The sequence below is a fragment of the Callospermophilus lateralis genome, chromosome 13 (assembly GCF_048772815.1).
Source record: "Callospermophilus lateralis isolate mCalLat2 chromosome 13, mCalLat2.hap1, whole genome shotgun sequence".
Taxonomy (NCBI): Eukaryota; Metazoa; Chordata; class Mammalia; order Rodentia; family Sciuridae; genus Callospermophilus; species Callospermophilus lateralis.
In genome coordinates, this window is record NC_135317.1 from 52,684,800 (window position 1) to 52,704,762 (window position 19,963).

Genomic DNA, 19,963 nt, shown 5'->3' on the forward strand with positions numbered 1-19,963 from the left:
GAAAGAGCTGTCAATAAATTATTGTAACATTTATTTAAATAAAATAAACTTGGAAATCTTGTGAGATGAAAGATAGAGAGGTTTCCTTTTCAAAGTCATCATTTATTTAAATTACCATTTACGCTGTTAGCAGTTCAGAGTCAGACAACAGAATGAGAGAATTAAATTAGAAAAGTAAAGCCATTGAAAATATATTATAATAATAGTAATGAACAAACACCCGGTAACACTTGTAATGTGACTCATGATTGACATGAAAAAAAAAAACTTTTGCTTTTTGAAAGATGCTGTCAAGAGAATGAGAAGACATGCCACCAACTAGGAAAAAATATTTGCAAATAACATATATGATAAAGAACTGCTAAGCAAAATATACAAAGAACTTTAAAAATTGAGCTTATCGTACCTTTTCTATATAAACAGTGAATGTTGAAATTTAATTAAGTCCTAAGTAGATGACTTGGCTTCTTTACCCCTTCATACTTAGTATAAAACAGTATTAGGAAAAAATGGAAATAGTCATTTATATCCTTAACAAAATACAATGATGCCTTCTAGATCCTCTTGAGCTATTTAACAACATTCACCAAAAAAAGGAAAAAATAGCATTTGCACATCTAAAGGCAGAATTTCCTTAAATTACAAGATTTTAATTTAAACAATGAAATAACCATTAGCTATTTAATGGAAGAACAGATATCATATCTCTAAGATGATTGACTACCTCAGACTTTTGGAAAATTGTACATTTTATTCTCATTTAGAAAAAGCTGAAAATGTTTGTTGCTATATAATACATTGCACTGAGAGATGAATTAAAAATTTTTCACAGTAAGTTAAAAATAGTTTCATTTCTTGACACCAAATCTGATCCCACAAATGGCATTTATATGGCATAATTAATTACAGAGTTTCAGTAATGTAATTAACTGCTAATGATTAACATGATGACATTTTAAAGAAGTGCATTTCTGAAACATTTAATTAAGAAATAGATGCAACTTTATATTCATTTTGATTTTGTACTCTGAGGGAAATTCATGAAACATTTATAACCAAACCATTTGTTTGGTTATAGAGAAGCATTGTGAAAACATAAAAGTACTTTGTGACCTTGGGTCCTATAAAAGACATACCTTCTACTTCAACATCTAGATCATTTTCATTTCAAAGGGACTCTAACAAACAGCAATGATTTTACCAGTACAAATGTTTCCAGTACATATTTAGCAGGATAATTACAATAGATAATGTGGCAACTAGTAATGGATACTGGTCCTGTAGATTAGCCTTTAATCCAGAAACATACCAATTAATAATAAATAATTAGTAAATATATTTAAGTCATTACCTTTGCCTCAGAGTGCATAAAATCTAAGTGTGAAAAAAATACAGACATAAAATCAGTGGTATGCTGAAATCAGTGTGTGTTGGCATATTAGAGCTGATAGCCAACCCTGTTGTTAATCACTGCCATTAACAAAAACTAAATTTAAAATAAAAATTTATTTATATTAAAAATATAGGCAGTAAATATCCTAAACCCATCACTTCACACCTATTTTACTTTAATTTACTATTATTTATCTTCTTGAGGTTTTTGTATCCTCCAGAACATAGAAATCCTGCCTAATGGTGTATAGCTATATATCTTCCCCAAACCATGTTCAAAGATGAAAAATTGGCCAGTAGGAATAAATAAACCATGGAAAATAGCAAACATACCAGAGATGGTGGTAATCCTAACTTCTTGAAGGCTGAGGCAGGAGGATCACAAGTTGGAGGCCAGCCTCAGCAACTTAGTGACACCTTGTCTCAAAGTAAAAAATTTTAAAAGGATTAAGGACTGATTTCAGTATACTACTGATTTTATGTCTGTATTTCTTGTTTTCCCACTTAGATTTTAAGTACTCAAAGGCAAAGGTCACATTTATTAGTTATTTGTTATTAATTGATATATTTCTGGATTAAAGGCTAATATAGCTCAGTGCTTACCTTGCATGTGTGAGGCCCTGGGATCCATCCCCAGTACCACAAAACAAACAAACAAACAGAAAGCAATGACCCTTTCCCCTCCTTGGCCCCAGATTAATATGAAACATTTACTGGCATGCTATCACATAGGATAATAATTAAGGATGGAAATCATTGTGTTAAAGGCCAACTGAATTGTTTATGCTTATAGGCATGGAATAAATTCAGAAAAGCTGGTGATAAGTGATAGCCCTCTAAGCAAGTTCAAAAAGATAACAATGAGTTTTACAGAAGGTACTAAGAAAAGTAAAGTTGGCAATGATTTCATTAGCAAGAAAAACTATAGCAGCCACAAAATAAACATGCCAAGTCTGAATTTCGGTAGGTGAAATGGCTAATTTCTTCTTTCTTCGAGTATCTTTACATTGGTGTGTTAGTTGCCTAGTATCAATGCAGACATTTTAAGATAGAAATAAAAGGATTAGTCCAACAGCATTGGCAAGTACTAACTCACAGCACTTGGAACTAATCTCTTCAGAAATTTCCAGTATCCCTCTCTGAGACTCTGTACCATACCTTTAGAGCTCTTGAATGCTCTAATTCCCACTAAACCTCCCAATGATCTCATTGAGTTCTCTCTGGATACTTGGTTCTCTCAATTGCATGCATCTCGTCAGTCTTCGCCTTGACCTTTCTCTCTTTCCTCCTTACTCACCTGTACCCAAGGCTTATCATGTACCTGAGCTTCATGTCAGCATGAGCTTCGTTGCCCTCAGTCCGTCTGCCTACTTACCAACCAGAAACACCTCAATCCCTCTGCTGAGCGGAGCCAGCCTGAATTACACTCCTTTTACACACTTTTGGTTTATCTGCTCTTCCATGCCCCTCGGTAACTATTCCAGACTTCACCTCCTTCCATTCCCCACTGAAGTCTTCTCACTGTCCTGTATGGCACAAAACCTTGAGATCCCAAGAGGAATTCTCCAACACACCCTACCTTTCAAGATCATGTCTGGTCACCCCTATCTTTACTGTTTTGTTTTTGTTCAGAGGTTGAGGTATCAAAACTTTCCATTGGTAACCTTGTATTCAACTCTTTCTATTTTCTCCAGGATCTTGCTCTATCAGTTTCTCCCACTCTCCTTATTTTCAACCTATGTTGCTTAAGTCTCTTCAGATCTGAGTAATTCTTTCCTTGGTCTACAATATCATCCTCCCAATGACTATGCTATGCCTTTTCTTCCCTTCTAACTTTTGGAAAGGACTCTGCATTAATTGCCTCCCCTTCCGTGATCTTGCTCATTTCCTCCATAATCCTTCCTAACACAGCTTCTCCCATCTTGTTCTGTGGACAAGTTTGGCTTGGGGCATTCAGTCTTACTCATCTCATCCAAGCAGAAACTTTTCTCCTGGCTTCTGCAAAGGCAGATTTTTTTTCCTAGTATCTTACTGTTTATTCTTTTTCCTTGTGATTCTTCTTTTTGTGTCTGTCCTAAATAGTGGCATTTTCAGGAGTTCTTTCCATAGTCAACATTTTGTCTCACTTTCCATGCTCTTCTTGGGTGATGTTCCTCTTCTCCAACACACCAATATCCTTGTATTGGTGAAACCCAAGCTCTCTTGAAGTTTGAATGTAAGTATACCTGTTCACCATGTCCACCTGGATATCTCATAGCCTCTCAAATTCACATGACCATATATGAAATTAACTTCCCCTACTTCTCAATATATACATACAACAGCATATTATATTTTGTTTGGTGACAGCATGTTCTATCTATCACCCCAGCCAGAAATTTGGTGATCTCACATGACTTCACTCTCAACTCCCACAAACCATTGATCACCAATTTGTCTACATTGCTTCATAAACACTCATTGAATAAGTCTTATCTTGTTTATCTCTTTCCTTCCCACTCTCCAGTCTCTTACCTCCAATTGGTCTCTTGCTTCAGGTTTTTAAAAAAATATTTATTTATTTTTAGTTTTAGGTGACACAGTATCTTTATTTTATTTATTTATTTATTTTTTGTGGTGCTGAGGATCAAACCCAGTGCCTCGCACATGCCAGGCGAGCACGCTACCATTTGAGCCACATCCCCAGCCCTCTTGCTTCAGTTTTATTGCTGTCAAAACTGTTGTCATCTTTCAGCATGTTTCCCTGAAGATGACATGGAGCTGTCTCAATATCTTTCACTTATCTCTATCTTCTGCAAAGAGCACATCTGTGGTCTGGCCCCTGTAAACCACCCCCTCCCAATCTTATCTCTCACTCTCTTGAAATTAGTTACTTAGATCTCTGAACTTGTTGCTGCTTCCTGGATACCCCATGATGGGACTTTGTATATGTCTGGGACCTGACACAGTCTCTTACCCTCTTTTTCCTTTTCCCCCACCTCAATGACTGATTAAGGATCCGATAACACCTGTTCCAGGGAATTATTCTGACCTTTCTATAGCTTCTACCTTTCAAGACTAGGTAAGATATCCCTTACCTAGTCATGCCTCAATTTTTGTATTTATTGCAAGTTAATTATGTTTTAGGGTGTGTCACTACAAGGTATTAAATTTAGTAATGTATCCAACATTCTCTTTCTGATTGTTTCATAATTTGAACAAGTCTACATAGATAACTCCCAAATAAGTTCTAGAGCAAGAATCTGAATATTCATTGTTTGAGCAAATTCATATTGATGAGTTACTGGGTTTGAGGAACCACACTAGGTGCTGGGAATTTAAAGATGAGTAAGATGAGGTCTTTGATCTTATGCCTAATGAGAGAGAAAACTAATAAATGATTCCCACAAAGGGTGATAGTGCCTTGATGGAGATGTAAGAAAGGACTGTGAGAGCAGAAGAGAATGCCAAGAGCATCTTCAGGTAGGCTGTGGAGGGGAGAAAAATCAGGGAAGGCTTCCTGAAAGAGTTGTCACCCATGCTGAGTATTAGAGAATTGGTAAGAGTTATCTAGGCAAAGCAATTACATGGCAGTGGAGTAGATGAATAGACAAAATGGCATTGCAAAGTATGGAAGTGAAAAAGAAGAAGGTGAGTTCTGGAAATTGTCAATGGTTGATGTGATTGGAGCACTGAGAGAAGAGTAGGGGAAGATAAGGCGAGACAAACCAAACTTGAAAATATCAGGCTAAAGAGTTGGAATCTAAAACCAAAAGCTATAGGAAGCCACTAAATACTTTAAATGGGGAGGTGATAATGTATGTTTTTTAATAGCTCATCCTAGCATCAAGGTTGAAAAAATGGATTGGGAAAAGACAGGTAAAAATGAGGGAGAACAATTAGTGACTCTATGGTATACTTCAGAAGACAAATGATGAGGACTTCAACTTAACCAGTGGAAATAAGAATGAAAAAAGAACAGATTCTTGCAAAATTTATAAGAATTGTAACCCACTGGATGAGAAGAATTAATTACCTACTGGATGAAAGGAAACTGCTTCATTTTTTTATTCTCAACAATATTGATTGCATATTTATGAAAGTCCAGAAACTAACTATTCCAAGTAGGGATACAACAGTATCAAAAGACACTAAATCTGTCCTTATGGAGCTCATGGTCTAGTCGGAAGCAGATAATAAACTAATAAATAAATAATGCAAATTTAGGTAATTGCATGATGGAATTGAATGAGGATGGAGAGACATTGGAGACAATATTTGATGTTGGAAGGCAGGAGAAACTGCTCTGAAGAAATAAAGTTGTAAGTAGAGATAGCACGAGGAGAAGATAGACCCATGCAAAAACGCAGAGGAAAACGTCCATGCTTCAGGTGACTGCCAGGCTTCTGACTGGGAGGACTGTTTACATGGTACTACTTACCAAGATAGAATATGAGTGAAGGAATAAATCTGTGAGATATGAATTCTAATGTCACTTCTACCATATATGGGTTGGGCATGTGGTCTTGGGCACATTACTTGAGTTACTTGAACCTTAATACCCTCATTTATAATGGGAAATAGTCTTAACTTTCTTATCTCACATCTGTGGTGCTCAAATACTCGGAGATGGGTGATAGTACTTTGAAAAGCATAAAATGCTGTAACAATTGAAAGTATTATTGTTTGCTTATAGTTGTCTAAGCCTTTTCATGAAGAAAAGAATTAAAAAAAACAACAACTTTGAATTCTATGTGCTGTCACAATCCATGAGAATAATAAATACTCAACACTGGAGGAAAAGGAAAGAACTCTGTTTTCCTTTGGAAACAAGTGATGATGGTTTCCATAGTCCCCCTTTTCAAGCGTTAGTATCTGTCAATCAGGTTGTGAATTTTTGTATTAAGTTTAAATGAGGTAGAAACCTTTTTTTAAAAAATTAGATAGAAATTTATATACCTTTTAATCTCACTCTTAATTACCTTCTCTTTTTGTATGGAAAATATGCCCTTCAACTAATATGATCCCAGGCAAATCTAATTCATGGAGGGGTAGCTCAAGAGCAGAGTTGAGTTAATCATACTCTCACACTATTCCTATTTTATTTTACTCCTTTTTATTGTTTACTCCACTTGATTCATAACACGGGGCAGAGAGAGGAGTAACAGCCATTCTATTGGGTTTAATGCATCTTTTTATATGTTTTTATATGTGTATATGTTTCCTTCAAAGTGCATGTTTGAATGTATTTTTAATTTGTAATGGTATTGTAGGGCATTTAATTCTTACTGTTCATAGTATTCTATATATTTACTATTTTAGTAGTTATGAACAATTAAAGTATCTAGAAGGTTTTAATTTTCTAACTAACCAGTATATTCTAGTCTTTGCTCCAAAAGAGCATCTATTTTGCAATAGTTCAGAATCTGTCTTTGAAACCAATTCTAAGCTTCCTAGTATTTACCCTATCTCTTGGAATTTGTTGGTGACATAAGCAGCTGAGAGTCAGGAAACTGTGAGATAAAAATACTCAGACAACCTCAGCATACAATGATCATTGATCTGATCAGCCGGATTCTGTCTGAGCTTTTCAATGACTTCCTCACTTAGATCACTCTCTTTCTAAATGTAGAAACTGAAGAGGTTTGTTGAGTGTTCAGCATAATCATGTTTTCCTGAACTGCCATGGCCACTGGAGAGTCATCGCAGTAGAATAAGAGTTGGGTTGCTTCCCTCTCCAGATTCAATATGTTCCCATTTCTGCAGTTTCCTATAATGAGTTTCAAGTTGAGCTAGATTAAACTGCATTTATACAAATACATAATTGGCCAGCTGTTAAAATCGAAGCCAGCACAACTCCCAAAAAGGCAGAAAAAAAATTCTCTCAAAAAACAATTTCCATTTCAGAGGCGATTACCATTCTGGTTATAATTTTGCATGGAAATTTCAGAAATGGAGTTTTGTACCAGAAAGAAAATGAACATCTGCAATTAATTACACTATATGGAACATATTGGCCTGTTGTAACACATAAGTTGAACTTTTTACCCTTTGATAGCTTGACAGTTTCTGAGAGATGAGCAACTAACCACTCAGCACTACTTTTCATTAGTCAGCCAACTCAGAGGCAGCTTATGTTGGAAAGACACGGTGTCCTTCCATAGGATTGCTGTAGAGCTAGACAGAACTGGCATCTATTCCAGCATTCACTAGTTCTGTGACCACCAAATACGTTACCATAACCTCTTCTTTAGCCCAAGCTTTCCCATTTGTGAAGTTAATTTGGGTTAACTCACATAAAGTGCCGGCACAGTCACAGCTTATTTGTTCATTTCTTTCTTTCTTTTTTTTTTTTTTTGTTCCCCTAAGAACTAAAAAAATATGCTGAGAAGCATTAGGGGCAAAAAATGTCAGAATAATGAGGAGATGAGATGGAGCTATTATAAGTCTGCACTTGCATCTCAGGCCCAGATTAGAAAAATCATGTCCTAAGGGCCAAATTCAATGAGCCACCAGTTTCTGTAACATCAGTAAACTAAAAATGGTGTAACAAATATTATTTGAGATAAATACACTTTAAAAGAAGTTTATTTTGGCTCATGACTTTGGAAGTTTCAGTCTACAGTCAGTTGACCATGGAAAGGCAACGCCATGATAGTGGGAGCTTATAATGGAACAAACTGTTCACCTCATGGCACCTAGGAAGCAAAGAGAAGAAGAGGATGGGGATGGGTTTCTCCAAACCCCTTCAATCACACACCCCCTGACCAAAAGACCTCCCATGAGGCTCCAACCCTTAAAGGTTTCAGCACTTCCCAATTGCACCAAGAGCTGGGGCCCAAACCCATACCACATGGACCTCTGGGGGACCCTGTCCAAACCATTGCATGGAGTAAGTAGATCCTGTAGATCAGTAATGATTCAATCATTGTTTACATTTTCTGTGAGCAAATGGATTTACAAACCATTTAGGAATAAGTACGTTAAATAGAATTTATAAGTTGAAATTAGCTTTACAAAGAAAAATTTAGACATCTTATGGTCTGTTTGTTTTCCAGGCCTGTCAGAGAGTTTGCTATGCCAAGAGGAGCAAATACATTTTGCTACTGTGTAAAAGCAAATGTGCTTGTCACTGGAGGTAAGAGGACAGTTCCCATCATAAAGAGATTTTTCTGCCTTGCAAAGAGTGCTCTCCTATTTCACTGCTGGGAATAACCTTTTAGGGAATTTATAAAATTTTATGAAGTCAAATCTGAATGTCGCATTCTGTGTGGCTTCTTGACTTGATGACACACTTAGAAAAGTTTTCCTCAGCCTAGGAATCGGCGAAACAAGATTTTCTAGATTTTATTTTAACTTGCTCTTATTATTTGGCTTTATGTTTTACTTTTAGAGCTTTAATCCATGCAAAAACCTATTTTTACAAATGAGAGCACAAGTTCCTAAATTTTAAAGCTTCCTAAAATATAACAAAGCTTGTATCTTTATTGGCGTATTTTGGGGGAGAAAGTCAAATTTGTCAAATTCTTAAAAGGATTCCATGACCAAAAAGGTCAAGAGCTAATGACTTTGAGTTAACAGAGAAGAGGACCAAGTTTAGAACCTTGAATACCAACTATCTAGGGGCAAGTAAGGTAGAAGGTGGGAAACAAGGTCATCTTCTGAGAATCAGGAGAAAGATGACAACATGAGAAGTTTTAGGGGAAAGGTAGAAGACCAAAAGACTCTTTTTTTAAATATCGCATCCCCAGCACTTTTTATATTTTATTTTTGAGACAAGGTCTCACTGAGTTGCTTCGTGTGTGTCACTTTTGCTGAGGCTGACTTTGAATTTATGATCCTCCTGCCTCAGCCTCACAAGTGACTGGGATTACAGGTGTGCGCCACCACGCCCAACCTGAAACACTTTTTGAGATGCAAACTCCTCTTCTATAATACTGACTTTTTATTTTACTGCACTTTGGAGTCAGATTGTCTAGGTATGAATTCACTTGCAAGCAGTGTGGTGGGCAGATTATTTATTTCCCTAAAATTTCAATCTCATCTGTAAGTAGAGTTGATCTTAGTATCTGCTCAAAAGAATTCAAGTAATTTAAATAAAGTACTTAGCACAGTGTCTTCTGCACAGTAAGTGCTCAATGTATGTAAGGTAATAATATCAATGGTAAGAAAAAACATATCATGTAGTGTTTGAGATTAATTAAGCTAATACATGCCTGGCACATAGTAAAGTCTCAATAAATATCCATTCGATCCACTTATAACACATAGGCAAAATTACTTTGGCAGATGTGTGAAGGTTTTGTTGGAATAAAGAAATCTGAGGTTGTGTTTAGAAGGCTGTTACCGCTGTCATGAATGAGATGGAGAGAGTCTAAATTATCATAGATATCATGGAAAAAGAAAATAAAAAGCAAATTTCAAGGACATTGGAAGTGAGGCTAGGGGTGTAGCTTAGTGGTAAAGTGCACACTTAACATGAGTAAGACCCTAGGTTCAACCCTTCCCCCCGCCCCCGAAAAAAACAAGCAAAACAAAACAAAAAATCCAAAAGAAAACAAAAAAAAAATTGGAAATGAATGATTCATATGGTCATTCATGCAGAATGATATTGTAGATTAGAAAAAAAGATCAGCCAACTACAATTTTGTAAGGTGGGAAATGGAAAAACATCATTGTGTTCATAGTGACACAGATATGAGGACGAAGATGCTTAGGTGGATTTTCCATCTAAGCAAACAAAAGCTCAATTTTGAACCTAAAGTTCAAATGTTGATTAAACACTCAAGAGGACATTCCTTCTGTTGATGGAAAAAGATCTAGTTAGAGAGGAAGGGTATTGGGGATCCCAGACTGCCTTCAGGAGGGGGAAGACTAAGTAAGGAGACTTATAGGTAAGATGCAAGTGAGCAAAGCAGAAATACAAACAAACATACATCAAGAAAACGTCCTGTATTGCAAAACCAAAGTTTAAAAAGAGTAAGAATAGAAAACTTTTTAAAAAAACTCTTTCCTTTTAAAATAAAATAAAATTTAGTAAATATACCATTTGCCTAAAGACACTAGAGCAAAAATACCCATTAAAAGAACCAAGATGTTAAATGAGTGAGTGCTATTGGCCCCTACCAGGTAAGATACCTTCAATTCTTATTCCCAAATACTCACGGCAGGCAATGCCTGGCTCCTCCTTAGAGTCAGCTGCCTCATCCCTAAAGTGCCTATTTTGCAAACTATAAAGTGTAAAGACAGCTAAGCCCCTACTTCAGGGTAGGTATATCTCCCCTGAGAGCACAAAGATAATTTTTTTTTCCAAGTATACTATGTATTCGAAATTAATACTTAAATTAATGTTTTGTTTTCTTGAGTGAAAGCAATAACTATTTATTAGAATAATATTTAATTAACAAACTGGGTCCCAGATTTTTCAAAATATATTTTTAGTTTACCTTCCAAATTTCTTGGAAAATTGTAACCATAGTATTTTAGGTCAGGAGGATCTCTGAATGCATGTAGTTCAGTTTCCTCATTGAGGAAAATATAAGCAACAGGGAGAGATTAAATATTGAAAATTAAACAGTTTATTAGTGGACAGGCTATGACTAAACTTAAGAATAAGTTTATAACTAAATTTTTAATACATTGTTTTTACTTGTTTTGCTATCCAAAAGAATGCTATATTATCTTTATAATTATAATTTAACTATAAGTTAATTTCAAGTAAGTATTGTAGAAGGCCTAAAGTTGAGCACAAATTTAAGTATTAAATTCGAATGCATAGTATACTTGAAAAAAAAATTCACTTTGTGCTCTCAGGGAAGATATACTTACCCCTGAAGTAGGAGTTTAGCTGTCTTTACACTAAATTGTCATAGGAAAGCAAGGAGCCGAAACTCCAAGTTCTTGTGCTCTAGTGAAAGAAGATTTAAAGTCAGACACCAAAAGTCATGCAGGAGAACTTTATTAGAAGTGAAAGTGAGGTAAAAATAAAATAAAAGTGAGGCTTAAATAAAAAGCACTTTCAAGGGAGAGAGTAGACTGTCTCCAAGCAGAGAACAACAAAGAAGAAAATGCTAATTTTCTTTTTTCCCCAATTTTATTACTCTTTGATGTTTACCAGAACCGGCAACCACCTTCTGTGCTCTTTGCCAATCAGATATTCAACTCCTTCACATTGGGCAGTGGAGTTTTTGACCTTAGTTGGTCCTCTCTGGAACTGTCATGGTGGCCATCCTATTTAGGGGGGCTTCATCTACAAGTAAATGCCATGTTAATATGGTCATTGGGGTCAATTGCTGGTGAGAAGTTACCTTAGTGCACTTAAACTACTAAAAAAGTCTTCCTTCCCAGATAAATAGAGACACCTTTAACCATAATTCCTAGCTTCATGTCAATATCAACAGACCCTATCAAGAGTTAGTCCCATTAATCCTTTTCTTTTAACATATTTCCCAATTAGCTCCTTTTGCTTCTGTTTCCTTTCTACAAATTAACTGTCACACTTTCTTGTTTACTTTGGACAAAGTTTAAAGAAGAACCTAAAGTAATTTAAAAGAACACTTGTGAACTTGCCTGCATTTCACTGCTCATTGCTAATTATTACCCAACAAGATGTATGATCTATCATGGGCAATGGAAATGGACACATTTCCTGGCCTGGACTACAAGACAAAGAAGTAGTGGGTGCCCCAAGAGATGAAAGAAGATTGCACAGTGTGGTGGAAATGGAGCACCAAACATGACTGAATCAGTCAGCTTTCTATCACTGTGACAGAATACCTGAGAGAATCAACTTGAAAGGAGAATGGACTTATTGTGCTATAGTTTCAGAGATTTCAGTCCATGGTCACTTGGCCTGTTGTTTTGGGCTTGTAGGGCTCAATATGCCGTGGTGGGAATATGTGGCAGAGGAAGCTGTTCATCTTATGGCAACCAGGAACCAAAGAGAGAGACAGGAAGGGTCTAGGGACCCAAAATCCTCTTCAACAGCATGATTCCAATGACCTAACTTCCTCCAACTAGGTCCCACCTATTAAAAGTCCCACCACCTCCCAATAGCATCACAAGCTGGGGACCAAGACTTTAGCACATGGGCCTTTGGGGAACATTCCAGATCCAAATGAAAGCAATGCCTAAGAATCAAACCACTAGATTCTGCCCGCACCACTGCAAGTCTTTATTATTAGGAAAAATTTTAATACTCTATTTCAACCCCAATCCCCCACACCACCCCACAAAAACCCTTTGACAAAATAGTACTTAAATATGTGGCCAAATTGAGATTTAATTTTTAAAATATAATCATCATATGATGCTGTCACATTCATCTTAACTAGATGCTTTGGACAGCCCTTTGTTCTCACTTAAAAGAAAGTAAAACTTTTTTTTAAGAACACCAGCTTTTGCTACATGCTTGTAATCCCAGTGCCTTGCAAGGCTGAGGCAGGAGGATTGCAAGTTCAAAGCCAGCCTCAGCAAAAGTGAGGGGCTAAGCAACTCTGTGAGGACCCTGTCTCTAAATAAAATACAAAATAGGAGTGGGGATGTGGCTCAGTGGTCAAGTACCCCTGAGTTCAATCACCAGTAGCCCCATACACACACACACACGCACACACACACACACACACACACACAAAATACCAGCTTTAATATAATCTTAGCATTTTAATCATGTCTGGGGAAAATGTGTTTAGTAAACTTCTGGAACTTAAATGATTTCATTAAACTCAGTGTTCATTATATTATAAAATCTGGCTCTACAGCTTTGAAAACTTATTAGTTATAGTTTTTCTAGCTTTTGCAAAAGAAATCAAATATTTAACAGCATGACCAGCAAGAAACTAATAAATTTCACCATGCATAATTTATTAAATTTCACAGTTTTGAAGCCTCTATTAGCAGAAAATGCAAATTCTCAATAACTGAAAACATGTTTTTCCCAGGAGAATACTCTTGTTGATTAGTGACTCAGCCAAGCACATTGTGAAGTGTACAGTACGTACTGGCCAATGACTCAAAATATACAATAAGAGCTGTTTTGGGAAGCATAGTCGAGCAGGTTAAATATTCAGGGACACTTATAAACAATTTTCCACAATTGCACAACTAGTTAGCTAGTTGAGTCAGTTGTCTTTGCTCCCAGCCTTGCGTTGTTCCTGGCCCACTATCATCTGATTTGTTAGAGGTGCGCTCTCCTCTGTATTCATCTCTGAACTGAGCCAGCTCATTTCATGAAAAGCAATGTACTTGGATCAAGTGACTCACCAACTGAGATAAGAGCTTGCTAAAAGAAAGAAAATCCTCTGGTGAGTGGTTTATCTAAATCTTGGCTTAGTTAAAAAAGAGAAGAAAAATAACAAAGAAACAGGACATTAGCTCCTTATGAATCATAATATATTATTTGCAATATAAAATCCTATCTTCATATTTGACATTTTCTGTGAATACCTACTTTCCTTCTATATATTTTGTATGCCTTACTGCTATTGTTGGATTATAAACACTCAAAAGCAGGGACCTTGCTTCATATATCTATAAGAGTTTCTCTCACTCTCTTCCAAACATTTTGTAGAATGTTCTGTACAAGGCAGGGACCTAGAAAAATGGTAATAATAGTGCTAATAATATTCAACTTATAGTCCAAGATTTTTTCAGTTGCATATATACAATCTCAATTAGTTTCATGATAAAATTATGACCTAAGTTCATTTATCCCCATTATAAGAATAAGAAAATGCAGACACTTAGGTGAAGCAACTTACTCAATATCATAGAACTAGTGAATCATGGAGATAGGTTTCAAATCCAAACTGACTTACCCAGAATATGCATTCTTAACCACTTCATGAGAGAATCTGCTAACCAACTCATTTTACTTAGCAAATAAGAATCAAGCACTTAATAGTTATCAAGGATTGTCATAAACAGAAATACAGGACTATTATGATTTGGATGTGAGGTGTCCCCCAAAAGCTCATGTGTGAGACAATGCAAGAAGGTTCAGAGAAGAAATGATTGGGTTGTGAGAGTCTTAACCCAATCAGTGGATTAATCCTCTGATAGGGATTAACTGAGTGGTAATTGAAGTGATGGGATGTGGATTTAAGTATATATTTGTATCTGGCAAGTGGAGACCTCTCTCTCAGCTTCCTGATCACCATGTGAGCTGGTTCCTTATGCCACACTCTCCTACCATGATGCTCTGCCTCACCTTGAGTCCAGAGGAATGGAGCCAGCCTTCAGTGGACTAGGACTTCTGAAACCTTGAGTCCTCAATGAAACTCTTCTTCCCTAAAATTGTTCTGGTCAGATCTTTTAGTCACAGCAGTGAAAAGGCTGACTAAAACAAAGACTCATCGGATAAACAATAAGCAGATATGTAAACATAAAAATCTACAATCAATCAGGATTAGTGCTATAAAAGAAGTCTGATGAAAACACTCTGAGAACACTGAAAAGTCTTAAGTTCATCAGGGCCTGGGGAGAGTGACTAGGGAAGGTGCTAGAGAGGAAATATTAAAATTAAGTCTAAAAGGATTTTTTTTTTGCAAAGTAGACTTTTAACAGGGAATTTCTTTGTATCCTTAACATTTAGCAAAATAGCAAGTATACAGTAATTTCTCAAGAAATTTTTATTCTTGCTGTTAATAAGGATAACATGAAATCTTAAATTTGAGAAATATCCCACTTACTCACCTACCATAGTCCTTAAAATATTTGGATTGATATTTTAAGTCATCTTGGGCTGCTATAATGTAATAAGAGTCTGGGTGTCTTAAACAACAGAAATTTATTTTCTTATAGTTCTGGAGGCTGAAGTCCAAGGTCAAGGTGCCAGAATGGTCAGTTCCTAGTGAGGGCTATTCACCTGTCTTATAGGTGGCCTTCCTCTGGCTGTGACCCTCAAAAGGCAGAGCAGTGGAGAGTTGTCTGGTTCCTCACATACGGACCATCATAAGGACTCCGTCCTCATGACCTCAACCCAAAGGACTCATCTACAAATACCATCACAGTGAAGATTAGGGTTTCTACATATAAAATTTGAAGGAACATGATTCAGTCCATAGAAGTTACTTGAGAAACAGAAACTAAGATTCAGCTGTTCCCTGTTTTTTTCAGCCTGTTTCTGATAATATTTCAGGATCCGAGAGTCTCTGAAATGAAAGCAGTTCACTTTCCCAGAGGAGTTAGATAAATGTTCTACAAAGATTTATTTTCAATTTACATGCATGTTTCCCCTGTCCTTTAGCCCTTGATAGTTAAAGCTTCTGATTTATATCCCACACTGAAGTTATTGAAATTGTTCAATAGATATTAGTTGAACTCCTACTATATGTTACACACCAGAAACACCAGAGTAAACAAGAAAAAGTTCTGGCCTCAAATCACTTAGAGTCTAGCACCTGGAGTTGTGTTACTATACTAACACTGGAAGGATAAATATAGAAAGAATAGGGTAGAAAATATACCATGCTCCTTTTTCATGGGACCCAACAAAATAATCCAAATTACGGAAGCATCTGAACCTATCACATTTGGCTGGCTTCTGAATATCTGACTATCTAGGCGTCCAATTGTTCCTCTACTGGCTCTTTCAACATGGAGATGTCCATTTACATAAATAGCCCAATATGTATCAGCAAATAGCTCCTTTGCATGGTCAAACACATTAACCAAATTAAATAAGATTACCATGTTGGATTTCAGGTGTTCATGTAAATTGTTATTTTTAATAACTTAGGTTATGTATATTATAATTATAATGCTATTATATAATTTTTTTGTCTAGTAGCCTAAAGGTCCTTGGTAATATGTAAGATGCTCAGGAATGCATCACAATAATCCTAAATCAATTTCATTTTCTACTGTGTGCTTCTGAGCAGATTATATTTGAATCACTAAATTAAATCATTTGATTAGAATAACTTGATCTTTGGGAGTTAGTTTCTTATAAGAAGGTTGGATTATATAATTTCTAGGATCCCAACTTGAAATTATTTGCTATTTTTATGACTCAACTTCCAGGATGGTATTTAATGAGTTGTTGGTAAAATAGAAAAATCCAATATCTTAAAAATATTTCATATTTTAGAAACTATTACACATAGATTAAGTTACTCTTTTTAAAGACATAAATGGATTACAATCATGTTAGTTCTGATAATGCAGGCTGCTGTAACAAACTCACTCAAATTTTATTTTTCATACCATTGGAATTGTAATAGATCAATTTTGGTAAAAAGATATGGTCAAACAATCTACAGAATAAGGAGATAAAATTAGCAAATATGTATAGGAGAAAATAATACTATCATAAATTAAATTGAGATAAAAATAAAATATCATTTTAGATCTACTAAAATACCAAACATTTTAAATCATGGTAATATTCATATGCTGGCCAGAGTCTAACAAAACTGGTAGCCTTGAGATTTGGTACAACTATTTTGGAAAGTAACCCATCAGTATTTTAAAGTCATAACAATGTTTATAGCCCTTAATATAATGATCCCACTCTTGAGGATTTATCCTCAGTGAATAACCCAAAAGAAAAAAAATATCATGCAAATAAGTGTACATTACAGTATAGCTGAAAAAAATCAAAAAACTAGAAAGATCTAAATAATTTAATGGTTAAGAATGCCAAAAGAACAAATGTTAAGATATTGTGAAATAGCAACCTAAGGTTATGCAGCCATAAAAAAGAATGAAATCCTGTGATTTGCAGTATCATAGATGTTCCTAGAGGCCATTATACCTGAAATAGGTCAGGTACAGAAAGACAGATACCACACATTCTCATTTATATTAGGAAGCTAAAATGTTGATCTCAAAGAAGTAGAGAGGAGAATTGTGGTTACCAAAGCCTGCGAAGGGTGTGTGAGGGGTGGGGGGTGAATAAAAGATGGTTAATGGTTACAGAAATGCAGTTGGACAAGAGAAATAACTTTTAATGTTCTGTAGCACAGTAGGATAGCTTTGGTTGACAACAAGTAATTGAATATTTCAAAATAGTGAGTAGAGAGGATTTTGAATGTTTTCAACACACACAAAAAATGTCTGAGGTGTAATATATGACAATTAGCCCAATCATTTCAAACTGTATATATATACTAAAATGTGACAATGTAATATGTATATACATATATAAAACATGATTACTATGGATCAATTAAAATAAAAATAATTTTTGAAAAGCAGAACAAAATGGTACAGTTGCAACTAAAATGATAATTATGAGGCCATGGACCCACAGTCGTCCATGAGCATAAAATAATACATAGTGAGAGCTGGTCCTGGTAGTGTACACCTGTAGTCCTAGTCACTCGGGAGGCTGAGGCAGGAGTATCACTTGAGCCCAAGTTTTCAGGCCAGCCTGGGCAACATAGTGAGATTTTTATCTTAAAAAAATGGGCATAAAAACATATCCAGAATCAATATGATTTATATTTTTAAAGTTGACACTGATTTCCTAGAGGGAGTAGAACTAGGGATTATGGGAATTATGGGGAAAAGACTTTATTTTGCAAAAATTATACTCTTTTCTACTATTTAAATCTTCTACCATGTACCCAGATCATAAAAAAAAATCTGTCTGTGCCATGATAGTAATTACCTATAAATTATATGAACTTATGGATATGTGTTAGAAGGGAAGATGGAAAAATAAAAACAGTTGATTTGTTCTAGTGGTAGATATTATGTGTAGTTTTCCTGTTACCTTGATTTTTCTTATAATAATATGTTTGCATAATTTAAGAATGTGAAAATAAAAGAACAGCTGCGTTAAATACTTTTTGGAAATAAATAAAGCATAAATAATACATTAATGCGTTAAAGGAGTAGGAAAGTATTGAATCAAGAAAAATACTCATCAAATATTTATGAGAACTCACATTTGTATGTATAAATACAATTACAACAAAACAGCCTTGACAAGAAACAGCAGATACAGATCAAGGCTAGGTCCTTAGCAAGTCAATCACAGAATTTGTCCTGGAAGAAATGGGCTGTGATTACTTATTAAAAGAAGGATAAGGATGTGATTGAATGGGAGAGATACTTTTTAAATTTTGACCACTTGAGAAAATAAATAATCTTTCACCATCCTCCTTTTTAGGAGATGATAAAGTCCTCCGGTTGTGGCACCCCAATATCAGCACCAAGCCCGTGGGGAAACTGGTGGGACACATGTTCAGCATCACCGAGATGGTAACCAATGAGAAAGAGCAACACCTCATCAGCCTTTCTTCTGCAAAGGTAACAAGAAGAAAATAGCGAAATCAAAATGAAATCTGTTCTTTTCTTTCTTTCTTGAAATCACCTCTTAGAAGACCTAGGGTGCATACAATATTTGAATGAAACAATGGATAATCACTGAGAAAAATATTGTTAGTATGAAAATAGGATTAATGAGCTTCTATTGTAGATTGTAGCCTAAGAAAGGGCAGGTTTAAAACAAGTGTAAAAAGAGACAATATTGGGAAACCAATGTTATCCTCAGTAGACAAATCAAAAGAGACTGTCATTAAAGAAGGGAACATCACCATTAAAGAAAGAAAAAAATAAATGTTTCTGTAACTGTCATCATGAAACTATTTTAATTGTTCTAGCCAATGTAATACAAGAAAAAAATGAGGTATAAATATTAGGTTTGAGAAGATCCAATTACTATATTTGTAAATGATGTGATTGCTTGAAAAAGAGTAAAATCAACTTAAAATTTTTAAAAATGAAAAGCTCAATAAGGTGTCTTGTTATAATAGAAATTTATAAAAAGATAAATTTCTATATAAGACCAAGAATACTGTTTCTTTGACCATTTATGAAAAAATGGTCAAAGAAAGAGTATTCTTAATTACAAAAAGTGTGACATATTTTGGAATAATGTTAATAGGAAATATTCATGATTAATAATAACTATAAAGTTTTACTGATGTACTTAAGAACATGAATGTTTCTACATGGAAATATTTTACTGTAAAAGAGAGTCTTCATCAAATTAATCTATGTACTCGATATTATTTGGTATTCGTTAATATATTAATATACAAGAATATCCTAGAAACTTTGAAAGATATAAGATGACACTTCTCAATTGGATATCAAAACATAAAGTCACAATGAATAAAACAGCAGTAGGTAGACAATGCAGAAATTATTAATTTCATTTCATGTATGAAAGAAAACAGAGATTTCAGGAATTAGTAAAGATGGGCATGGGAATTTGTATATGATAAAGATAGCATTTCAAATATGTGAGCGATGAATGATTTATTCAATAAATGTTGCGTAAACTGATAAACTATATAGCAAAAAAAAATATGTAATCAGGTCCTCACTTCATACTAATGCAGCAAAATACATTCTATATGGGTTATGGATAAAACTAAAGATGTTCTAGAATTTTCCAGAAGAAAATATAGGTGAATATTCATATAGTTTGGGGGTAATTTCTAAGCATAGCATCTATAGCTAATGGGAAAATAAATTTAACTACATTAGCATCCAGTTTTCTATAAATTATGATAATAGCTATCATTTATCAAATACAAGTTCCATGTACTGTGTTAAGTATTTTGTAAGCCCAACTCAT

At 35.0% G+C, this 19,963-nt stretch overlaps 1 protein-coding gene across 2 annotated transcripts in view; it reads left to right on the top strand.

The window, feature by feature from the left end:
* Nucleotides 1-19,963, top strand: part of Wdr64 (WD repeat domain 64) — a 125,587-nt gene that overhangs the window by 47,685 nt on the left and 57,939 nt on the right. For both annotated transcript variants that reach the window (XM_076831970.1, XM_076831969.1), the window contains exons 9-10: nucleotides 8,430-8,509; nucleotides 18,488-18,627. In XM_076831970.1, the coding sequence (XP_076688085.1) occupies nucleotides 8,430-8,509; nucleotides 18,488-18,627 (220 nt within the window). The remainder of the gene's footprint in view (nucleotides 1-8,429; nucleotides 8,510-18,487; nucleotides 18,628-19,963) is intronic.